A 25,549-nucleotide genomic window follows, 5' to 3' on the forward strand; every position below is an offset into this window, starting at 1 on the left:
GGCTACTACCTAGCATCATCCTAGCTGTCAGCCCTTGTCATCCATCTTTATATACAGTCTATGACACTCACTCAACACTTCCTCCATCTTTACCTGTTGTGTTGATACATTCAGAGTAATTCACATCCTACATCACTGATTCCATTACTACAACCACAGAGTCTTGCCATACTCACCACTCTGGTACAAGCTTTTATTTTGAAAAGAAATGAAAAGAAAACAGTCACTCACTGCTTAGTTCCAACTGTGCCCGCTGTGCTGTTTTTTTCAATCGCTGTGTCAGTGAAACTTCCTGCAAAAACGTTTCACATTCTAGCAGTTTAATCATAATCTTTTTAGAGTTACATAATATGTAAATCAGCAGAAAATAACTTGCCAACAATTTTGCTAATTGTATAATCATTTAAGTGATTTTTCAAGCCAATTTGTCGTGCTCTTGAGGCAGCGTTTAAGTTGTGAGGGTTGCTGGTCGGGGGTGTGAGGTGTGCTGCCCTGACTCTTTCTATCTTTGCATTGCACAGGTTGTGAGAGCCGGGGCAGCCACCTCACCTCCCATAAAAAATCGGGACAGATGACCGTCGGCTTAGAGACAGAGAGAGGCTAATTGAAGCGCTTGAAGAATGGCGCTCGAGTCAGGCCGAAGATTGAGACCGTCAAGCCGCCCCACAACCACCTCCGTCCCAAACTGGACCAACAACTGTCCAACGAAAATTGAGCTGAACTGTCTGAATCTAAAACAGGGAGTCAGTATTTTTTTGTTAATGTTGAACACTACACAATACGAGTAACTTGGTTGAGTCTTTTTGTGACCGATTGTGGTTCAAGTTGCATCTATGCAATTGTCTTCACCTGAAAAGTTTTGACCAAGTAAGAAAAAGTGATGTATTTATACAACTCATTTATTATACCATGTTGGCAAATAACCACAACACCTTTCTTTAATACAAGTAGAGAATGACTGAGAGTTTACCATCGAGCCAACTGATGGATGTGACTGCTCCTGGTGTCTTTAAAGATCCTGTGAAAGGGTGTCATTATTTCCTTAATGTGATGTATTTGCTTTAGAAACAGGATGTTAGACTGTGTGGTAATCAGTTAGTTTTTACAGGTCAAGCAGAGAGGCCCTTTTCTTTTTTTAGGATAACAGTATACCCACTCATGAACCCTGAAGACCACTGAAGGAGCACAGTTTTCCATGAAGAATCAGTTGTTTTAAAAAAAAAAAAAAAAAGCTCATATGCCCATTTCATGGGGTGTTCAAATATGGCAGTTGAGCGTATTAAGTCCATCCACAGCTGGCTAGCTTTTTGAGCTACCCTCTGCAGAAAGAAGAGTGGAAGACTCTTGGCCTGTTGATCATGTTGCTCACAGTTTGGGATGCACCGATTTATCGGCCCGACATCGGAATTGGCCGATATTTGGCTTGTTGACTGCAGTCTGCCGGCAAATCCAATGGTTTTCACCAATTGCAGTGGTCAATATTTATCTCCTGTGTTGCATCAGTTTTGCAATTTTGTTTTGTTAAAAGTTTGCAGTAGATATTTTTCTTTTCCATGTGAAAGAAGGTTATATTAAAAGTTGTTTGTAATTGAATATGTGCTCCTTTAAAGACAGTGTAATGAAGCAATGCCTTTAAAACAGTTCTTTTTTTTAATAATTCAAATTTCGCTATTTCCTTTGCACAAAAGGGAGCATAAAAAACAACAAATATAAAATAAACAACAAAAAACAGCTGTCTGCTAAATTACTCTTTTAAACACTGCCGTCAGCCCAGACATAGTCAGTGCATCCCTACTCACAGCAAACAGCTGAAAGTGCTACAGCAGGCGGTAAACCTGCTCTGCATCTTCTAACTTGGGACACTTCCCTGAATAATTCCTCTCTGTGCCTCTAGGTGCTCACCTGCATCCAACATGTATGTGAATTATTTTAGACCAGTAACTTTTTTTCCATTGGTACAAGGCTGCTGCACTTTTGCCCTCCTCGTACAACTTCTCATCAGTACCAATCAGCATCATTGATTGAAGTCATCTGCCGCCCAGTCACCCCAAGCATTTCAGTGCGACTTTTCTTAATTACAAACCCACTTGAACCCAGGCTGTCCCAGACTTGAGTGTTGTTTTGTGTTTTCTAGGTAAACAGAGGAACAGAATTATGAAGAAAAGTCAGTGTTGTGTATAGGAAAGCCAACTGTTTCTAGTGTCTCAAGATAAACAGTAAATAAATGCTACTATAAAGCATCTGTAGTAGAAACAAACTAGTGTAGTTAGTGGTAATAGCACTTAAATATTAGTCGAAATGTCTTTTGTGTCTTTTGGCATTTAGAAGTCTTCCTCTGTCTCCGTATCTTGAAGTGACAGATAAACTGACACGTCCTCAGAAAGAAGCCCAGCTCTGTCTCTGTGTCCCTGTTGGCCCATAGTCAGTGCTGTCAAAACAGCAGCTGCATGCTGCTCTTTCAGGGCTCATGACACGTGTCCTATTCTGCCCTCATGTCACTCCGTAGCCTGTACAGAGCCCTATATGCATGCTTTTGGCAAGTCAAACCAATGCAGTTTACTGCTTTTTGCTCCTCTGGAGTGTGTCCAGAAACACCACCGCACTGGGTTTGTCTTTAGAGAGGAGATCTGGGTGCAGAATGACTCGCTGACTCCTGACCAGTCCTTTCCCATCACTCATACTCAGTCAGTCTCAAAGGCTGCATGTCAGTTCTACAATGCATGGCTATATCTATTTATCCAGATGTGTACAGTAATTCAAAGCTGAAAGTGATGTGGTCTTGTAGAATTTGAATGCCAGGTACAATAGCTACATAGTGTGATAATGTGTACAGTATTTATTGAGGCCAAACGTACATTTTTGTGCCTGATGATTTATCATAAGCCTGTGTTGTGAATGTGACCAGAGTTGAACTCTGCTTTGTGATGTAGTCTTTAAAGTGACTACCATATTTTCTTTGAATTTTCAAACATTTGTTCACATTTGTTTACACCTATGCTTTTAAGGGAATATTTCTGATTAATTGTGTACTGTATTAATGTGATACTGTATGAAGTGAGAATGTGAATGTTGTTGCTGTTGTGCCTCTGGCCTACAGCTCTTGAAAATTTAGCGGAGCTTTAATAAACTCTTGACTTTTTCACCTTATTGCCGCAGTGATAAATGAGTGTCAGCCAGCTAATTAATTGTTCTAAAGGTGCGGCAGCGGCAGTCCGTTTGTGCGTGTAATGCCCTCTGTCATCTGTGATTTATCACCTGGGAAGTGGCCTTCTTGTTCGGGAGGGGTGGGGCAAAATTTAGCTTCTCAGCCCACATACAGTCAAGAACTGATCTGCTGGATTCTCTCACTGCAATCACTAATGAGGTGCAGTGAAAACTGTTTGTTCACAGTATTGCAGCTGTTGATTGCAAATACCTTGACCTTTATATTTGGCCAGTTCCCGCCTAAGTATCTAATTAAAATGGAAGAAGTCTCTGTCTGTCCTTCGATTTTCTTGAAAAAAACCTTCATCTGATCGACTTCACACTTGGTAAATGTACTTCTAAGAACCCAAGGAGGTGCAGAGTTGAGAGCTAGTGTGAGATCTATGGGACATACAGTATTTATAGTATGATGTACACCCTGTGTGATTTACTCTCACGGGATCCCATTACCTATTACACCATCAAATGACACTCTGGGTACAGCTCACTCTCCTTTCATTCAAGAAAAAGTGAAGAAAGAGACCAGGGAGATATTGCAGCAAACGCAAACATTTCAAACATTCGTGATGTATGAGGTAGCAGATACCAAATGACCCGTATACTCTAGCATTGTTAAAGTTTTTCTCTGTAAGATTTCCATCTATTTAATTGCCTTTTAACTTCCTCTCTATCAAATAGTGAGTTAAAACAACGGTGATTGATCATGTGACCCCCTAATGAAAGCACTTCTTGCATATTTGCTGAGTATTCCAATATCTGTGTCTGTGGAGACATTCCCTCTCTAGATGTAAATAATCCCCCATGTTAGTGATGCTGCTGACAGCAGTTGGTCTGTCGGCCCAGATCGTCACTGTCTAAACGGTTATGCTGCGTTTACTTGAAAATCGGGAACTTCCTACTTCTGAGTCAGGCTTGTAGTAAGGACAGAAGTTAAATAGGAACATACATTATGTGTGTGTGTGTGTGTGTGTGTGTGTGTGTGTGTGTGTGTGTGTGTGTGTGTGTGTGTGTGTGTGTGTGTGTGTGTGTGTGTGTGTGTGTGTGTGTGTGTGTGTGTGTGTGTGTGTGTGTGTGTGTGTGTGTGTGTGTGTGTGTGTGTGTGTGTGTGTGTGTGTGTGTGTGTGTGTGTGTGTGTGTGTGTGTGTGTGTGTGTGTGTGTGTGTGTGGATTTAAGAGGGGAACATATAGGGGACGGACTGGAGGTAGAAAGGTGAATGTGTTTCAATAAAGTTTAAAAAAAGAGAAAAAATAAATAAATAAATACTATTATCAACACACACAGTGACCATGAACGTGACAAGATGGAGGCTCTAAAAGAACAGGCTCACCTGCAGTTACATCTTACTGACAAAGAGTCAGGGGTGCAACTATGTCATGGCAGCTCACTGTATAAAATGAGCTGTTGTGACCTCTAGGATAATCACAGCCCCATTCAACAAACACGTCGGCGGGCCTGTCAGAATATTAAGAGTGTTATTCCGATGTGTATGTGTGTGGGCATGCACAGACTTCATACCACCCCTGCATAAGTCATGGCCTACTTGGGCCACCCCAGTCTAAAAACTCTAGATACACCACTGGATCAACAGTTCTCAAGAAAACTGCAAGCAGCAATTCTGGAGGCCAAGCAATCTGCCTTTTCCCAAAAGGCACGTTTTCATCTGGGACTGCATTAATACAGTTCTCATGTGTGAAAAAACCCAAGACAATCTTGAGTCTGGGACCCTTAAGCATTATATAGAATCAAAAACAGGCTGTTGAAGAGAACACAATAGGTTCATGGCCCCAGGAGCATGAATATGCACGGTATACTTCATGTTAGTTTGTCAATTACTTTATGAGATATCCGTGTCTAAAGCTGACATCTTGGCCGGAGACTGGTGCTAGACAGAAAAGTCGTAAACAAGTGCACGAGAAGACAGAATTGTGAGAAGACTCTCAATGTGGAATCGGTTCAACACTGCAGCTGGAGTTGGTCTCCAGTTCAGTGCTGAACAGGACAAGGGTCTGTCTCTGCACACAGTGTCTCGTCATTTAAGACTATTTGGACTGAAAGCCCACTCTGCCATGACCAAACCTCTCATCAGCAGAAAGAATAAGAAGGCTAGACTTGCCTTTGCTGAGGAGCATGTTGTGTGGACAGAGGAGAACTGGTCCAGAGTGACTTCAGTGATGAGAGCATGTTCAGTTTATTTGGGTCTGATGGAAACATTATGTTGGGCGTAGGAGTGGGGAAAGACTGACAAATGTAGACTGAAGTGTCAGTTACATTTGGAGGAAGTGTCACGGTTTGGGGGATGTTTTCTGCAGCAAGAGTTGGGCCTCTTGGCCGGGTGAATGCAAATGTTTATGTGAACCTCCTTCAGCAACATGCAATACCTTCACTGCAACTATCTCCAATCAGCTGCAATTTTGATAGACAAAACAAGACGCCCCCTATCACACTGTAAAACAGATGAAGCAGTTTATTTAACTAAGAATATTGAAACAATGAAATGTCCAGAGTCCAGATCTAAACCCCATAGAGAATCTCTGGAAAACCCACTCCAGTTAGTGAACTGTGGAAGAGACTGAGTCAGAATGGACCAAGATCAAACCAAAGCAGTGTGAGAAGCTAGGGATGTCCTGTGGGAGCAGATGTGCTGAAGTCATTCAAAGCTGTGGCCTCTACACTTCCTGTTAATGTTTTAATCCTATAAAAGAAAACATTGTTGAAATCTTCTCTCCTGACACAATGGTTACTTCTTATTTTGCTCACTGCTTTTTTTTTTTTTTTACAAAATAAAGGTTTTTGTTGAAGTGCCTTGGATATTAAAAAAAACCATGCTAGTGCAGCAGTGGTAAAGCCACAGCTGATATGCTATCAAGTTCTGAACAATAAAAAACAGTATTTCAGAATAAATCAAGAATTGATTAGTTGTTCCCTAATTTTGTTCCCCACTGTATAATTGAATAAAGTACTACAACAAAAGGCACTTTGTTTGCAGGTGGATGGGCAGCCTTTGTTCTTGAAACAATTGTGGGGGAGGATGGATAGAGACATTTTGGTTTTAAACATGGCATCTCTGTGAGATGGAACCAACTCACCGTGGTAAACTTTAGCTGCCCTAATCCCTCATCCTCGACCCTGGGGTCTTTGGGGTCCGAACTGCAGCCGACAAACCAGAGATCGGCTCAGCTACAGCTGGGTTCTGGTTTGGGGATGAGACTGGGGCCATGAGGCTGAGGAAGGGGAGGGGCGAAGAGAGAAAAGCTAGCAGGGAGGTTTCTGGAAAAGCAGTAACCTTTCCGATGATGAGTGCGTTTCCCATTACTGCTCTGACACAGGATCCGGGGAGATGATTTAATGGCGGCATTTTGTTTTTGCTGACTTCACCCTTTTCCCCCCCTATTAAAACAGAAAACACAAGAGCTGGGACTGGGGCTGTGTGGGAAGTGTGGCCAAGCAGCTAAAATCTATTACTCCCCAGCTTCTCTCCCCGTCTCTTTATCCCCCTGATTCCACCACAGTGTGGGTCCGCTCCAATGCTTCCTGAGGTACACGCGCTTCCCCTCTCCTCCCTAACTGGTCCCTGTCTTATGCTCTTTTAACTTGTGTTGCCTCCTACCCCATTTTTTAATCACTACACACGGAACATGAGCTACAGAGCCCTATTGGTGCCTTATATCTTAATTGATTACCTCATCATAGACTTTTTTTAATGGAGATGCAGTGGGCTACAAGCTGTTTGTGGTAGAATTTCTCTAGCGAGGTACCAATAGAGTTGAATGGGTTTCTGGCCGGGTCTGACACTGCAAGGCTGGAGTTTGTCCCACAGAGGTGATGCTGCTGAAGTTGCCTCTTCTCCAAGGTAGAACCCAGTTCACTGGGGCCCCCTGCTGGAAACAGGAAGAAACATGCCCACAGTCACACACAAAGCATAAGGTGAGATCACTTTCCTTTCTTCCCAGCTGTGAATGAGTTGTGTCCGGATTAGCTACTAAAGGCAGCCACTCTCTCCATAGATGCGACTTCAGCAGTCCATTTATTTCTTCCTCCTCTTGTAAAACAATGGCTCTTTTCTAATGTTGCAGTGACCTAACAGCAAATCAAAAAAAGTAGCAGGCTCACAAAGTCCAATAATCCACTCCTTTCTATGGAAAGACAGCGGCGCACTTTGTCATGGATGAGAGTCAATGGCTGAGTGCTTTGTGTCATATTGATTTCTGTCATGTGGCCACTCCCAAGGTAATTGCATTGCCCACTTGTGATAAATTCATTGCCTTGTTTCAGACACTCGGGCTCAGACACCCGGGCTGCCGGAGTGAAAAGAAGTTTTGGAGGCCACAAAACCACTGTCAATACATAGACCCATGACTGTGGGTACAAAGCAGGTGGGAAGCAACAACCATCAATAGCCCTACAGGGTCTGTGTCTCATCATTAAGGTTATTCAGCTCAGTGCTTAGTTTGTGTTTTTGATTTTGCGGTCTGGTTGAGTTTTGATAAGGAAAGGAGAACGTGGGAGCTGGTGCCTTTCTAAATATCTACTCCTCAAAGGGGTCAGCCACAGAGAAGCTAATCACAATAGGCAAAATGATTAGGCCCTAAACATGTACACAGCAGTTACTCACATTCAACTCAAACGTTAAAGGTTGACTATGTAGAATCTTTATTAAAAGCTATATTAAAGAAATAAAAATTAATACACCCACGGGGCGTTTTGAGGGGTACAGAATAAAAGTATTGCTTTTCCATAAAAAAAAAAAAAAATGTAGTCGTAATTGATATTTAAAAATATTTTTGACGGGTTTGACAAGGACTTTCTGTTCCGTTGTGTTTCCATGGTAGCAGCCAATAGCGTTGGGCATTGCTGGTTGCCAGGGTTGTCTGTTGTTGGGTGCAGCTACCGTAGGCTGGCACTGGGTGAAATGGAGTTTGCCAATCCTGCAGCTGCTTCGGAGCCTCAGTGAAGGGGGCGTTATTTGTCCTAGCAACGCCTCCCTGCAGTAAATATCTGATCACTATGAGCGAGTGGAGTCGTCTTCGTACACATCTGTGCTGAGGGGACATTTTAGTTTTGGCGTTGAATATAGTGACAAGAGAACGAAAAGTCACAGAACAATAACTGTTTGCTCGCATTGCGTCACACGTGACTCCTATTCAAATTATAACACTTCCAACATGAGAGCACATTCGCGGCGCCACCATCCAGCCACACTACCTGGAAGCAGCTCGGCTGAGCAGGTAACAGTGTCAGTTCAAAAACACTTGTCTCCTGCTGATGCCTTCCAACAGGCCTATAGTACCAGTTCAGAAAAACACAAGGAAATACGAAATATGTGCAGCAGGGATGTTTATTGCAAAAGATTTGTAGCCATTTGCGGAGTTAGAGATACAGGCTTTCGTCACCTAATCAAAACATTTGATCTGCGCGACATTGTGCCATCGCTCACATTTTTCAGCACTAACGTAATTTCCAACCTCCATGAAACAACAAAGGCATTGAAGAAGGACCGGCTACAGCACAGAAGAAGCACTTTTGCGTTTCAGTGTTTAAACATTTGTTACATCCTACATTTCTTTTACAATAAAAAATAAATAAATTCAAAGCTTATAAGCAAAATAAAGAATAAAATTGGAATACATAAATAGCAATTTATTTTCTCCCAACGCATAAAATGTGTACGGAAACTGTAATCAAAGAACCGAAGTAACCGTGGGCTACCTGTATTGTTGCAGCCATAACACACTCGGTTTTATGCTACACCGCTATTTAGTCGAGTATGACACGCTTATGGCTGCTATTGTTAACATACATATGTCCATATTGCTGTATAACAGACACAGTGACAAAGGTGGGTCATCATTAAGACTGGGGTATGCTTTAAATCAACTAGCTGTCATGGCATGTTGTGCAAAAATGTCTGAAAGCAAAAATGTTTAGAACGCCAGCCACTGTAGAGAGAGGTGAGCCATGATAATCCCTCACAAAGGAATAAAGGCACACACTTTTCAACAGTCTTAAATAGACTTGCTGTTACACTATATGAAAAGTGACAGAATTAGATGTGTGAAGGATGAAAGAGCCTGAGAGATAAGTTTAAACCCTGTCTACTCTCGTCCCTGGCCGTTCACTACAGGAAGTGGGCAGATGGACTTTTGGATTCACTTGTTTGGTCTCAGAAAGTTACAAAAGTTGTCCAGAGTTGTGAGAAGAGATTACACTGTTGACCATCCAACAAGCACTCCGGTTGAAGCTTGCTGACCATTTTACTCATGAACATGGAAAAAAGAATGGATAGCGGACGGGAAAAATGGCGCCCATTCATTCCTATGGAAAGCTGCTCAGTGGCGCAGGTTTCCTTAATGTTACTGCCATTTTTGGTTCTCATGAACGCGGGAGGACTTACCGGGTGTAGAAATATTTAAGTTCCCGAGTCCATACCCGAGCGTCAAGCAGGAAACAACACGAAAAACAATTGAAAAGAACATCCGACAAAATGTACAAAAAGTTGGAGCAGCAGAGTTGAGTCACTGCTGGAGCCTTGCACTGGGCTCTACGGAGACGGGACCTAAGCTGCTGTGGTGTTTCAGTACGGCTCTTTCTAGCCGTGCACCCCCTTCTCCTTCCCATAACTCCATTTTGGTAGGGTCTTAAATTATGCCCACCTACATTTTGTAGTAGATGGTCTCAAGATAATTATGAGCCTTTTGATTGGTATCCAGAATCTTTTTTTCGGAGGTGATCTCCTCTTCCCCGTATGTATGGGAGTATGGGGATTTTACTTGGTCTGATAGCATTATTTTTCCCCCGCTCTTGTTCCGCCTAGTCTGACCCTACTGTGCTGCAATTGGCTAGTGCTCATTGCCACGATGGGTTGTTGTGATTTGATGCTATGTGGAATTATAAATCCTTTCTGATACCGATTCCGATGCCTGAACTTGCGTACTGAGTTCCGGTCTTATAACAGTTTGATGAACAATATATTATTTTTAACAGCTGTTAACTACTAAACCTCTGTGGATGTGATGACAGACAATGAATTCCACAGAACTTTTTTATTACCTAGTTTGACAGTCATAAGAAGTCAGGAAAAACCTAAAATAACCTAAATTAACTACTTTTAAGTAAGTGCTTTTTTTCCGGTTCTAAAATTATGTGGTATCAGATTGTGCATAGACCCATGCACTCACCGATATCGTCAAAAGTCTTTTTGGCAGCATCTGAAGCATTTCTACTGGTATTGGTATCATAAAAACTAAAAATTTCAGGTTTCTGAAGAGTTTCAAGAGAAGAATAGGTTCAAAGTGAATTAGCAGGCTAACTAGAAGGTCATAGCTTCATCCAAACACTGTTGTCATAGTGGAGGAAAGCATCCACCAATCACAGCGGAGTAGGGTGGGACAAGGAAAAACACAGATGGGGAAAAATATCAATAATCTGCTATGACCATTTTAACTTTATGGAGATAATGCTGCATAACAGACATTATAGTGCGTTCCATTTAAATCGAAAGTCGTAGCTGGGAATGATGTCACACCCAAGTTTTCAGCGTTTCAGTTACAAAGTCAGAAAAAAGTAACCAACGGCCAAAAACGGAAGGGGAAACAGACTGCGGTTAGCCCAGGCTACAGCTAGCTACGGTTAGCCATTGTTAGCACGGCCTGCTTTGTAGTTCAAATATGCACATTAAAAATGTGGGCGCCTCCCTAGAGAGGTGTTCCAGGCATGTCCAGCTGGGAGGAGGCCCCGGGGAAGGCCCCGGGGAAGACCCAGGACCTGACGGATGGCGGATAACATTGTCATTTGAAAAGGCGATGTTACGTTTAGGACAATGGTAACATTAGTTTATGGACAGCAACAGTTTGACTACGGCAGTTCACAATGTTTGTAATCAACAGGCGTCCAGAAACTTGTAGATGGCAGAACGCGGATAAAAATTAAAATGTGTTGTGTGTTTGGGGTTGAGCTGCCTGATATACAGCAAAGTTGAAGGGTTCTATCGATTCACTTCACAAAAAATGAATTTATCCAGGTGAACCTGTGGGTGAGGAGGTTAAAGCGAGTGGACATCAAAAGTACCAGTGCTACAGAGAAGACCGCTGCCTGGAGGAGGAGCCTTTTCTAACGGTGCAGACTGGGAACAAACCTCCATCATCGTGTTCGTGGAGACATTTTCTCACAGAGAACACATCTGTGTCTCCAGACAGACAGTTTTTGGCTAAATTCTGTCAGACGTTCTGTTGAACCTACAAATATAAATGATGGTGGTTAGAGTTAATTTAATGGTGTTAAACTAAAGTCTAACTTCTTATCTTTGTAACCATATATAGGTTTAACGGCCTAATTTATCTTTATGTTTACAAGTGTGGTCAAAAGGACGCTAACACCGGTGAATTAGCCCTGTGCTCCTCTCTAGTCGGACACCCCCGATCTCCTCTCCGTAAACACTGGGAGCTGCTGGTCGTCCACATTAACATCAGTGCTGTCAAAACATCCAGGACCAAACTTCAGTCCTTCACAATAAAATCACATGCCTTAACAGCTCCAAAATATACTGTCAAGTAATTTACGTATATTAAATTAATGAATTTACATTTTTAATGTAAACCACCACCAGGCTGAGCATTGTTCTTACTGCTTTCTCTCATCAAGGTCACGTGTAATTTGACAGGTAAATGTTTATGTACAAATATTAAGAGAGACATTTCTGTAACAAAACAACTAAAACACAGCCAAATTTCTTTTAAAGAAAGGGATAGGAGAGAAAGCAAAAGAGAGAAGATAGGTGAGGTGACAGTTGTCCAAACCGTCAATGTAACTTTGTGATATTAATAAAAGGAAATGTGTCATCATTTCTAAGCATGTAAGAGACGGATAAGTTATAGCCATGGACTGCACATCTCTCAAATCAGACTTCACAGAGAGGCATATATTAGTGTATCCCGTGAAGCCTGTCCGTCATGCCAACTTGATCATCACTGAAGATGTCCTTGAAAAGTCCTGGAGAAAGAGTGGGAACCCTGTCTAGAGACGAACAAAGCACATACTGCTTTTAATAGATAAGATTCAATCTGTTGGATACTCCAACACAAACCCCAAGCAAGTCTACAGAAACCCAGAGTTCTAACTAATCCATCGACATGGTTCACTTATTTGATTAATCTCACTACATTCTCAAGTCCAAAGAACTCACATTTAGACACATTTTCCAACTGACAACTGACTGAGTCTAATATTGTCTCATCGATGTCTTCATCAGTGTGCTTTAATTCAGTAGTGGTGATACGTCACAGAATATTTCCGCAGCATCTGTGGATTAATGTGAGCTCTTTGCAGATCCTCGAGCCGAGGTGCTTCCTCTCTAGGACACCCGGACAGCGATGTGACAGTGATGTCGAGGAGGTGGATGAGATCAAAAGAAGCCAGCTTAGATTCGTGGGCCATGAGTGCCGCTTGGCGAGGTCCCGGGGTGTCGTCGAGGAGGGGGGGGTGGGGGCAGGAGATCTGAGAACTTTACACAGAGATTAAATACCAGATGAAAGTGGACACGAATCGCCAACCAAGAGCAACATGTGTAGCAGACAAAAGCAATCAATCATGTCCCCTCCACCACCTCACCTCCAATAAGATTACATCAATCAATAACCTCTCTTATGAGTGATTGGATTTTGTCTGCTTCCAAAGTGCAAGGGAGGGGGGAGGGGGGCTGCTCAATTTTCCCAATGATTAAAGCAGGGCCAAATGGCTTTGATAACATCAAAGACCTTGCTGTGACTGGGTGTGTAAGGGCAGTGTTGGGAGCAGATAGGCTGGTGGTAGCAGGTGACTCAGACAGTAAAGAGACTAAGAACAACACCGGCTTAATTGCGTAGATCAGCCAGTGAGGGTCCAAATTCACCATCCTCCAAGAGCCAAAGCATCTCACCACCAAGATCAACTTATTCTCATTAAGGGGTTTGTATGGTATCTTACAAAAACATATACAGTGGTTACGGAAAGTATTCAGACCCCCTTAAATTTTTTACTCTTTGTTAAATTGCAGCCATGTGCTAAAATCATTTAAGTTCATTTTTTTCCTTTTAATGTACACACAGCACGCCATATTGACAGAAAAACACAGAATTGTAGACATTTTTACAGATTTATTAAAAAAGAAAAACTGAAATATCACATGGACATAAGTATTCAGACCCTTTGCTGTGACACTTGTATATTTACCTCAGGTACTGTCCATTTCTTCTGATCATCCATGAGATGGTTCTACACCTTCATTGGAGTCCAGCTGTGTTTAATTCTAATGATTGGACTTGATTAAGGAAGCCACACACCTGTCTATATAAGACCTTACAGCTCACAGTGCATGTCAGAGCAGATGAGAATCATGAGGTCGAAGGAACTGCCTGAAGAGCTCAGAGACAGAATTGTGGCAAGGCACAGATCTGGCCATGGATACAAAAAAATTTCTGCTGCACTTAAAGTTCCCAAGAGCACAGTGGCCTCCATAATCCTTAAATGGAAGACGTATGGGATGACAAGAACTCTTCCAAGAGCTGGCCGTCCAACCAAACTGAGCAATCGGGGGAGAAGAGCCTTGGTAAGAGAGGTAAAGAAGAACCCAAAGATCACAGTGGCTGAACTCCAGAGATGCAGTGAGGAGATGGGAGAAAGTTCAAGAAAGTCAACCATCACTGCAGCCCTCCACCAGTCAGGGCTTTATGGCAGAGTGGCCCGACGGAAGCCTCTCCTCAGAGTAAGACACATGAAAGCCCGCATAGAATTTGCCAAAAAACACATGAAGGACTCCCAGACTATGATAAATAAGATTCTCTGGTCTGATGAGACAAAGATAGAACTTTTTGGCCTTAATTCTAAGCGGTATGTGTGGAGAAAACCAGGCACCGCTCATCACCTGCCCAACACCATCCCTACAGTCAAGTGTGGTGGTGGGAGCATCATGCTGTGGGGGTGTTTTGCAGCTGCAGGGACAGGACGACTGGTTGCAATTGAAGGAAAGATGAATGCGGCCAAGTACAGAGATATCCTGGACGAAAACCTTTTCCAGAGTGCTATGGACCTCAGACTGGGCCGACGGTTCACCTTCCAACAAGACAATGACCCTAAGCACACAGCTAAAATGACGAAGGAGTGGCTTCGGAACAACTCTGTGACTCTTCTTGAATGGCCCAGCCAGAGCCCTGACTTGAACCCAATTGAGCATCTCTGGAGAGACCTCAAAATGGCTGTCCACCAACGTTCACCATCCAACCTGACAGAACTGGAGAGGATCTGCAAGGAGGAATGGCAGAGGATCCCCAAATCCAGGTGTGAAAAACTAGTTGCATCATTCCCAAGAAGACTCACGGCTGTATTAGCTCAAAAGGGTGCTTCCACTCAATACTGAGCAAAGGGTCTGAATACTTATGTCCATGTGATATTTCAGTTTTTCTTTTTTAATAAATCTGTAAAAATGTCTACAATTCTGTGTTTTTCTGTCAATATGGGGTGCTGTGTGTACATTAATGAGGAAAAAAATGAACTTAAATGATTTTAGCACATGGCTGCAATTTAACAAAGAGTAAAAAATTTAAGGGGGTCTGAATACTTTCCGTACCCACTGTAAATATGTACAAAAATTTGTATAATATCTTAGGTGAAGGTAAAGTTGAGAAGAGTGATGGTAAAGTTTAGGCAAAAAAAAAAAAGGTTAGGGCTAAGTCTTGTGTTTTGGGACCCATCCATCACCTCGACCCTCCTCCCTACCTGGATTTGAGCGCTCTTATACAGCACCTGATCGCCTTCTCTGCTTGTAATTTGGATGCGATTTCTACAGTAATAAATATGTGGATTACATACAAATTACAGAGGATTGCTTTCGTGGGTATATTAGCCTGGGTAGTTACCCTTTTTAACATTGGACTGTAGGAAACCATGGACGGTCTGTGATGTCTATAGTGTCTAAATGGATGTTTCGATGACTGACATTTTGGTTGTCCTGGTAGTTACTATAGCCAGAAACTCCTAATTTGGGAAAGGGGCCCCAAAGAGTACTTTCTATAAAGTGGTAAAGTGGCCAGAGACGGATTGTGTGAACTGACAGGTGTTTCTGAGCCCACGTGGTAATATCTTTTACAGAATGATGTTGGTTTTTAATGCAATGACGCCTGAGGGATCAATGTTGCTTTTCTGCCTTACATGCAGAGATTTTCCAGATTCTCTGAATCCCTAGATGATATTATGGACTGTAGACGATGAAATCCCTAAATTCGCTGCAATTGTACGTTTAGAGACGTTATTTTTAACTGTCGGACTATTTGCTCACACAGTTGTTCTCAAAGTGGTGAACCTTGCCCCATCCTTGATTGTGAATGACTGAGTCTTTCAGGGATGCTCCTTTTATACCCAATCATGACACTCACCTGTTTCTAATGAACCTGTTCACCTGTGGAATGATCCAGACAGGTGTTTTTGGAGCAGTCCTCAACTTTCCCAGTCTTTTGTTGCCTCTGTCCCAGCTTTGTTTGAACGTGTTGCAGGCATTAAATAAAAAAATGAGAGAATATTTGCAAAAGTACAATAAAGTTTATCAGTTTGAACATATAAATATATTGTCTTTGTAGTGTATTCAATTGAATATAAGTTGAAAATGATTTGCAAATTATTGTATTCTGTTTTTATTTACGTTTTACACAACATCCCAACTTCATTGGAAATGGGGTTTGTACATGCAGATGAAATTATGAAACAACTACTGGTGGATGGCAAAAGAAAAACAAGTACATATAATATAAATGTTGGAATGTTCCTTTAACGGTTCCTGACCCTCTGTGCCCTTTCCCCTGTGTTGTAGTATTAGCTAGTGCCACGACAGCTTCCTTCATTCAGGAATCTACCTTTCCCTTCCATTAAAGGTCAGCACTGTCAAGATGTTTAGCTATTGGTCAACAGTCCAAATTATTGTGCCACAGTTCACCAACATGTCCCTGCATGAAAGCTGCTTTACATTGACACAGGAGCAATTACTCTGGCCACATTGAATAGAATGTATTCCTGTCATAAACTGTTGTCTATTATGGGCCTTTACAGCAGTGGAATGCGGTTGTGTTGGTCAGCCCTCACTGTGAATGTGTGGAATACTCCGAATGTGAAGCTCAATTTAACACATCCAGCCCACCATTCATGGCTAAATGAAGATTAAAAACTCCATCATCACACACACACACATACAGAAAACCCTGCGTCTGCATCATTGAGCAGTGCTTATATCAAAGATCTTCCCCATGATACACAACAAATATTAAACAAGGGTTCATTAAGGTAAAGTAATTAGGGAAGCATGTGTGCGGTCGTCACAGTCTCGCCAAACAAAAAGAGCCCTCCTGTGAGTTTGGAAGGTCTTCAGGAGTCTCCTGCAGCGAAACTGAAGAGTTTGCTCCTTCCTTTTCGCCTTAGTTGGAGATTCATGTGAAATCAATTGCCAGTTTGTGTGCAACAATAGGAGTGTGCTCATTAGTGGAGCACACACACTTTGGTCATTTGTCTTCTATTCACTAGGTGGCCAGAGGGCACTTAAAATTCCCATTGTTTCCTAGGCAGATATGCCTGCTCAGCCAAGATTCTTCACCATGCGTGCTTGTGTGCGTGTGTGCGTGCGTGCCTGCGTGTGTGCGAGAGGGAGGGAGAGAGAGAGAGAGATCAACCTGCCTCTGCATATTTGTGTTAATGTGCAGCAGCTGTTAGCTCATGCCCTACAACTCATAAGATGCCAATTATCTATGCCAATTAAATTTCTACTTTGATTTGACTAAATATCCCACACTTAATATGTAAACACTACAGGTATATTATTAGGCCTATTAACAGCGTTTCTTAGCATAGTGCCAGAGGGCTACCTTCCATAACTTTATCCTTATTAGAGTTTGGTTAATCTCACTCTGCCTGGAGGTCCCCACCGCGTTCTGTTGATCGCTTTACAGGTCAACCGCTTGGAGCTTATGTTTGTTTTTCAACCTAGTGATAAGTTACCTGGTTAATTGCTGACAGGGATCACAGTGGCAGGGCAAGAAACAAGCAAGACAATCAAGCAAATTGGAAACAACGACCTCTCCTTGAAGTGGCAATGGACAGCTTTTCTGCTTTAATCTTGATGCACAATGTAATGGTTACAGAATAATGACACTTCCAGCATTTAGATTGGTTCTTTACAAGCCTCACTTTCCCTATGCAATTCTATACAGCTATAACTGGAAACTCTGTTACCCAAAAAAAGAAAAACTATCATGAAAAGGGAGAGCAATAAATCTGTTCTTTCTACTAAGTAATAAAACCTGCCTACTTTATCATACCTAGTGTTTCACTCTGTCTTAATCAGAGCCCTCATATCGGAGTTCCTGGTTATAATTGGAAAACTTACAGTAGTTCCTTTCTTTGGACGGTAGTCAGACTGTTAGCTGTAATGCTAGCCATTTTGCTAATGATAACAAGTAACTTACGTTTGATTGCTCCTGTCAGGCTGACTGGATCGATCTGCTAGTTTATATGAAAATCACACTCACTCACTCATTTTCAATCTCTTATCCGGGGTCGGGTCGTGGGGGCAGCAGCTCAAGCAGGGGACCCCAAACTTCCCCTTCCCGGGCCACATTAACCAGCTCTAACTGGGGGATCCCGAGGCGTTCGAGGCGTTCCCAGGCCAGTGTGGAGATCTAATCTCTCCACCTGGTCCTGGGTCTTCCCCAAGGCCTCCTCCCAACTGGGTGTGAAAATCAGCGGACAGAAAATAAATAATAATAAAATAATAAAAAATCAGCGTTTCTGTTGTGCAACAAATGCAGTGTGTCCTGTATAGTTGGTAACATTAGCTCTGAGGAAGACAAAAGTGATCCTATGTGGTTGTCTTTGCAACAGCAGCACAAACAATACCACTTGGAAAAGCTAGGGCTAGGAAGATAAAGTGGTGTGAGTTACTGTCCTGTAGTGACATGATATAATGTTGAGTTGGGTTGGGTAGTGCTTCCATTGTAATTTTTCCTAGTCACTGTAATGCCATCATGGCTCAAATGTCTGTGGTTGACTTTGCTCAGTAAACTGAAAAGGCAATATCACAATTCAACACAATTGGTGTTTGTGGCTGATGTCACTCCTACAATCCTGTCAATGGGGCCCTGTGGAGTTTTTTGTGAACAAACACAATTATGTTTACATGCAGTGTTACACACTAAAACACCTTGTGTGAATCCAAGCCTTTTTTAACCAACCTGATGTGTACATTTCCCTCCTCATCAAACCTTTGCAAAGCCGATTTTTTAAGTATTTTTAATCCAGTATTGTTGACATCAGTAATGTTCATTATGGTGCATTCCTTTAACTTGAGGTTGAAACTCAGAACTGGGAATGACATCACACCCGAGTTTACTGTGTTCAAGTTACAAAGTTGGAAAACCATTATATTGACCGGGTTAGCCAGGTTAGCCATTATTAGCATACCAGCCGATAACAATGCATTATGCTATATTTGGTTTTTACAAACACTGTAGCAGCATTTCCACAGACGAGAGAAAAATACTTTTCTGTTCCTGAATTCAAAATGGTTACTGTCTGACAAAACAGTTCAGCCTGAAAACCTGACGGTCCTGCCCAACTCAAGTTCTATTTGTTCTGGCAGATAGGTCCAGCCTCTCCCATTCAGACAGATTTGCAGTCGTCCTGGTCCTGTGAGGACCAATCACACATAGTTTTTCAGGCGCACAGCGCTGATCAAATATATCGATATTGTGTAACTGTATTGTATATTTCTCTCATTAAAATGTTTTCAGAAATACATTTTAGTTACTGCTTAGCTGTAATTTGAGAAAGTTTGTGAACCGGGCATCATTGTTTTTCACGGGAAGGCTCTGCTGTTTCGTTGCTGTGTTATTTTGTTGTAGGTCATGTTTCATTGCTCTGATTGGTTGTAGGTCACGGTGCATTGCTTTGATTGGTTGTAGGTCCATTCGATTGCATCCAAGAGCATTTTGTCCTCTACCGTTGATAACCACATGGAAACCAATAATCAACTCAGGGCCCAGAGTCTGGTGAAGCCAGGCCAAAGGCAGTAATCAGTATCTTCAGAAAATAGTAACTATATCCACAGAACTGTTCACAGATACTATCCCAAGAGATACAAATATGAATGAATGAATGCTTTATTTCAAACATACGAAAAAAATATATTACACTTGAAGCACGAGTCATTAAAAACCCTTTGTATGTTTGAAAAGGAGCAGGAAGAAGCATTAGCTTATTAATTCCTACCCCTTCTCCACTTAGTACCTAGTACTATAGGTTTTCTTACTTCCTGTATATCCTGTTTTTTGTTGTTGTTGTTTTTTGTATTTTAATACGCTCAACAAAACAAACAATAACCAACAAACAACACAATAACCGCTTGTGTAAAAATAAATTAAAGTATGGCAAAAAGTGAGAACCCTAGTGTTTGTCAGACCCCTCTTCTTCCCTGTACCTTGTAAACACTATCCGTTTGTACTGTTGTTTGAATTTGCTCATGGTTGGACATTGTCTGAGCTCCTCCGCAAGTCTGTTCCACAGTTTCACTCCACATATTGAGATGCAAAAGGTTTTTAGAGTTGAGCGTGCATACAGATGTTTTAGATTCAGTTCCCCCCTCAGATTATGACCCCCTTCTCTCAGAAAAAAACATGCTTGAATATTTATTGGTAACATGTTCTGAGAATAAGGGGTTAGTGTGTTCTCTGTAACCAGTGTTGTGAATTATCCTGATTGCTCTTTTTTGCAGAATCGACAGTGGTTGTAGTGTAGATTTATAAGTATCGCCCCAAATCTCTGCACAGTAACTCAAATATGGTAATATCAGTGAGTTGTAAAGAATGTGGAGTGATTTGTGGTCCAGAAAGTGTTTAGCCTTACCTAGTACTGAGATGCTCCGTGACAGTTTACTTCAAACATGCTTTATGTGAGGTTTCCATGTTATTTTTTCGTCTATAATTACACCCAGAAATTTATTTTCATGTACCCTTGCAATGTCCACCCCGTCTATCTGTATTATTGCTCGAGTGTTCATTTTACAGTACCCAAATAACATGAATTTGGTTTTGTTTAAATTCAAAGATAATTTATTTCTATCAAACCACCTTTTTAATTTACACATTTAACATGAAGTTACAAAAGAATGGAGAATGGCCCTCGACAAGCTGTTAACATCACATTTTCTCAACTCTTCCTGTGGAACGTCAGCCATTGCCTGAAGCACCATTGCCATTGACCACATTGAACATGTCTATAAAGCCATCAGATCTGATAGCATCAAACTGATACCTAATTCCTTTCAGCACACACATCCAACACAGAGCTGGCTTCTTGTTGAGGACTGGTAATTGATATCCAAACATTGGCTGCCATAAATCATACACAGACATCTTCTTGGACAGAGTGTATAATGTGATTTCACGATATTCATCCTGAAACCCCAGCATGAAAAGACAAAACATCCTCACAAAATGAAACAATCAGTTTTTAAGGAGCAGTGATGAGCCGCTGATTCATCAAGCCTGTTCATTTTGTAGACCGAGGTGATGAGCTTTATGAATGCTTCAACTTTACAGATGTGTCTATTAAGAAGAGAATGTGTCCAATATCAAAGGAATATCTATATTTATGCATGTTTCTCATCTATATGTTTACCCATTTCTCATTGGCTGGCCAGTTTCCTTTAAAATCATATATTGGATTATCTCAAATAAAGGATGTGTCCAAAATTCCATACTGTCATGTTATTTTAAGGCTAAAGGCTTTTAGTAAGTATAAAATCTAACTTTTAAACCAATAGTTTTTGAATTGCTTACTATCCCAGGGTCAGGCCAGCTTACATCCAGGACATGATTAAACCTTACACCCCAGCCTGCCCACTCCGCTCTGCATCGGCCAGTCTACTTGCTGCTCCCTCACTGAGAGGAACACCGAGTCACTCGATTAAGTCACGACTGTTTTCTGTCCTGGCTCCCAAATGGTGGAACGAGCTCCCCATCGACATCCGGACAGCAGAAAGTCTACACATCCTCCGCTGCAGGCTAAAAACGCATCTCTTTCGACTGAACCTACTAAGAACATGATTTATTTGAAAAAAGAAATTGCACTTAAATGTTGCACTCTATAGATTGGTTTGTTTGAAGCATACACACACACAATTCTAGCACTACATGCAATGCATTGGAATCTGCTTTGGAGAAAGAAGCAGAAAATTAAATGTAATGTAATATAATGCTGAAATATACATACAGGTTTCGGAATTACATATGCTGCCATCCAAGCAACCTCTTTTTCAGGTACGTCCCTGCTTATTTCAGGAGGACAAAGCCGGGACACATTCTGAACATGTTACACGTGAACAGTGTGACATAGTAAAAGAGTGCAGATACTAGACTGACCTGTCTGCAGTCCAGACCTGTGTCCCATTGAAAATGTCTGAGGCATCAGGAAGAGCCAAATACAAGAAACAGAGACCCCGGACTGTTGAGAAACTGAAGTCGTACATCAAGAAAGAATGGGAAAGAATTCCACCTACAAAGCTTCAACATTAGTGTCCTCAGTTCCCAAACTCTTATTGAGTGTGGTTCAAAGGAAAGGTGATGAAAAACAGTGGTAAACATGTCTGTCCCAGCGTTGTTGAAACGTGTTGCAGGCATCAAATTCAAAAGTGAAAAGTGAGTGAAGTGAATATTTGCAGAAAAACAAACGTTATCAGTTTTAACATTAAATATATTATCTTTGTAGTGTAATCAATTGAATGTAGATTGAAAATGATTTGCAAATAATTTAATTTTGTTTTTTTTTTACATTTTACACAATGTCCTAACTTCATGTGAATTTGGGTTTTAATGTGGCCACTGGGACAATGTGGTGGCACCATATCCAGGTATCTTAATACATCCATGATCTCACAAATACAATGTTAACACGCTGATGTTTAGCCGGGCTAATGTTGACCATGTTCACTATAATTGTTTTGTGTGTTAACATATGCTCATTTACACCAAACAAAAGTGCAGCTGAGGCTGATGGGAATGTTTTGATCAAAAAGCATATTTGGCTACAATCAAACACAGGTGGGCACACTGCTGGGCCACCACCACACTTTTGTATAAATGCATTTCTCAACCTTCTGCTGAAAAAGAAAATTACCTTTCTTCCTTTTTATTAACTCAGTTTCCATGTGTCTCGGTTCCGGTCAGCAGGGCTAGAAAAACATCTACCAGCTGGATGCAGCTGAGGGAAGTCCATACTGCATTGACATGCAATAAACTACATTAAAAGAGATTGACCTGTGGCTGTAGCACAAAGGGATACACTTTTCTTTTAATCATTTATGAAGCTGACTGCCCTTCAACAAGCTCCCCCTGCCTGGTAAACACACACACACACACACACACACACACACACACACAAACACACTCACACACTCACACACACACTCCACAATTAGAGCCAATTATGTCCTAATCAATGAAGGAGATTCACATTCTCCAATGAAAATCTGATAACAGCTTAACAGCTAGGGAGGTCAACCTGAACCCTCTATTCGTCTCCATTACTGGGGAAGGTCCGTCCATCCCATTCTTGTGAACACAATATCTCAGGGACCGATGGGGTGAATTTCTTAAAATTTGATCCGCATGTTTTTAGCTATAATTCAAGAATTACAAACACGCACAAATGTCTAACAGGATAAAAGGATTTTCCATAACTCAGGAACAGAAGGAGAGACATTTGGTCAGACACCAAACTGGTGACGCTGTTCTTCAAACTGTGCTGATAGTAGAAATCTGAAGAAAAATACACTTTTCTTTCTCTTACTTTTGATTAAATTATTTCAAAGTCTTCACTACATGCAGGGCATGAAATTGTCACAGACTTATGGCCACAGTGGCTGGTGGCCAAAAAAGTTAATTTCAGACCCTGACTACATATACTATATAAGTCTGGACAGTTTGGATAAAAACTGTAACTTGACTGGTGCTATTTCTTGGTCTCTTTTTTACTGGTTCCCAAATAGGCCTGCATGTTGGTGTTACCCTGTTTCCTTCTATCACATTAACAAACATTTTTGACTTCATCCATTCTTCACAAAAGTCAAAGTTCAAACTGACGACAAGCAGCTTTCCCTCAGAAAAAAACTCAGAGATCCACTTTAAATACAGCACAGGGAAACCTGACCCCCTGTATACAATTATCCAGTCTAAATGGGGCTTAAAGTGTAATTCTGGCGCAAAATCATCCAATGGTCTTTTTCAGCGCTTACATCAGCAAATAATCCATTGAGACAATTTTTTTCATAAACTATTAATGGAGAAATCCTCGAGAGTCGTTAACAGTCGCTAACAGCTGGATGTGGCTAACACTGATTAGCTCGGGGCAGTACGGTGAAGGCATTAAAACCTCTTTTTTAACCACTAATACTGCTGAAAATAACAGTAAACCTCTGCAGTAGCATGAGAAGAGTGTTTTAAAGACTTAGCTACTGGCCCCTGTACCAGCTCCTCTCATAGTAAAGTCCATTCAAGTGGATTACCAAACTCAATCCAAAAGGAAGGAGCCTATTGGCGCTTTGTTTTATGTGTAAGGACTCTTCTCATGCTGCTGCAGAGGTTTGCTGTTATTTTCATCAGTGTTTAAAAAATACATTTTAATGTCTTCACTGTATTGCCCCGAGCTAATCAGTGTTAGCCACGTCCAGCTATTAGTGGACTCTACCGGATTTCTCTGTTAATCATTCATACATAAAAAAAACTGTCTCGATGGCTTTTTTGATGTATGAAAGTACCGAAAAAAACCAGGGGAGGATTTGTGCTGGAATTACACATTCGGTGCGAAGTCATTGTATGTGGGAAAAAAATAGCACTTCCCATACATAGATTTACTTAATTTATGTGTAATGGTATAGAGTTACAACAACTCTTGGATGAATTACTGTGAAATTTTGGTACAGACATTCACATTTCCTCTCAGAATGAATTGTGATCACCATGATCAAGTCGAGTCAGATTGGCTGCAGCGATGGCATTGAACAACATAGAACGTGTTAATCAGTGAGCTTTAGAGGTGTTGGTTTTTGAACATTGGAAAGAGCCAGGCTAGCTGTTTCCAGTTGCTATGCATTATGCAAGTTCTTTTATTATATACCTTTTGGATCATAAATCTTTGATAGAAATCATTTTACTCACAGGGTTTCACGCATCTGAACCTGGAAATTCAGAGACCAGTTTTCCAGTCATGGAAACACCTGGAAATTGATTAAAATTAATGTTGTCCTGGAAAATGTTAATTGTATTTTAGCCCCTCACTCAGTTAGTCTTCATAAACCTAGGTGTGTATTTGGTTTGAAACTGGACTTGTTTGTAGGAAAACAGTGGGAAAGTATGACACTTCAAAGCAGGTTCACCAGACACAAAGCAGAGCGCTACCTTTTCATTTTTGGCTCATATGTCAGTCGATGTCAGAACAGACTTGTAGCGACCTTTTCAGTCTCAAGTCTATATTTTCTAGACCTAGAGTGGGTTAAATGTGTCAATGCTACGCCTACCATAAGTTATATTACCGTTCATGAGCAGGGCTGTATTTTCAAGAAAAACTCCTGGAAAGGTCCTGGAAAATGGTTTCTTTATAAGAGTGTGAACCCTTCAGACTTTTCTAGACTTCTCTGAGGATTTTTCAGTCAATATTAAACATCGGAATATCAATTGTTAGATGCTTATTATGTAAATAAATGGTTTTAAAATCCAACTTTTAACATGTATGTTAAATTCTGACTCTGTATGCCATTATGTTGCCAAGTAATTACAAGACATTGTATTGTAGCCCATAAGTGAATAAGTGAATTTTATTGTAGCCCATAAGTGAATAAACTCTGTTCAACAAACTCTAACTCTACAGACAGGAACAGTAGAGATGGACGATTAACTAGGAACTACAAAAGTCTGTGCTTCATTGGCTTTAGATGGAGTAAACATACTTTTAAATAAATAAAATAAGAAATAATTCATAAATAAAATGTAGACGACACGTATGGAAATAATTCAATAAATGAGAATCGCAGTTGTCCAGTGAGCGGTAACCATGGTAACCTGACACCATTCTACAGCCAGCTTGATTAGTTTCATATCATCTACAGGTTGGCTATGTTGTGTTAGTAAACTTGTTTTGATTTGTATATCTGAATATATTTTATATTAGAAAGTGAGATAATAATCTGGAAACAACACAAACATTTTTCCCTTTTTCCAAAATTATCCAGACCTGGAAATTACTCAAATTAAATTCCATACTTTTCCATACTGCGTAGGAACCCTG

The 25,549-nt window shown here is 41.2% G+C and overlaps 1 protein-coding gene across 4 annotated transcripts in view; it reads left to right on the plus strand.

The window, feature by feature from the left end:
• Nucleotides 1–25,549, plus strand: part of phf14 (PHD finger protein 14) — a 121,582-nt gene that overhangs the window by 66,368 nt on the left and 29,665 nt on the right. The window contains exon 17 of one of the 4 annotated variants that reach the window (XM_083925919.1): nucleotides 522–1,483. The exons of the other annotated variants lie outside the window; for them this stretch is intronic. Within the exon in view, the coding sequence (XP_083782045.1) occupies nucleotides 522–528 (7 nt within the window). The 3' untranslated portion in view covers nucleotides 529–1,483. Of the gene's footprint in view, nucleotides 1–521; nucleotides 1,484–25,549 lie in introns of those variants that run through there. 4 annotated transcript variants of the gene reach the window in all.

This window comes from Echiichthys vipera, assembly GCF_963691815.1.
Source record: "Echiichthys vipera genome assembly, chromosome: 13".
NCBI classification, from domain to species: domain Eukaryota; kingdom Metazoa; phylum Chordata; class Actinopteri; order Perciformes; family Trachinidae; genus Echiichthys; species Echiichthys vipera.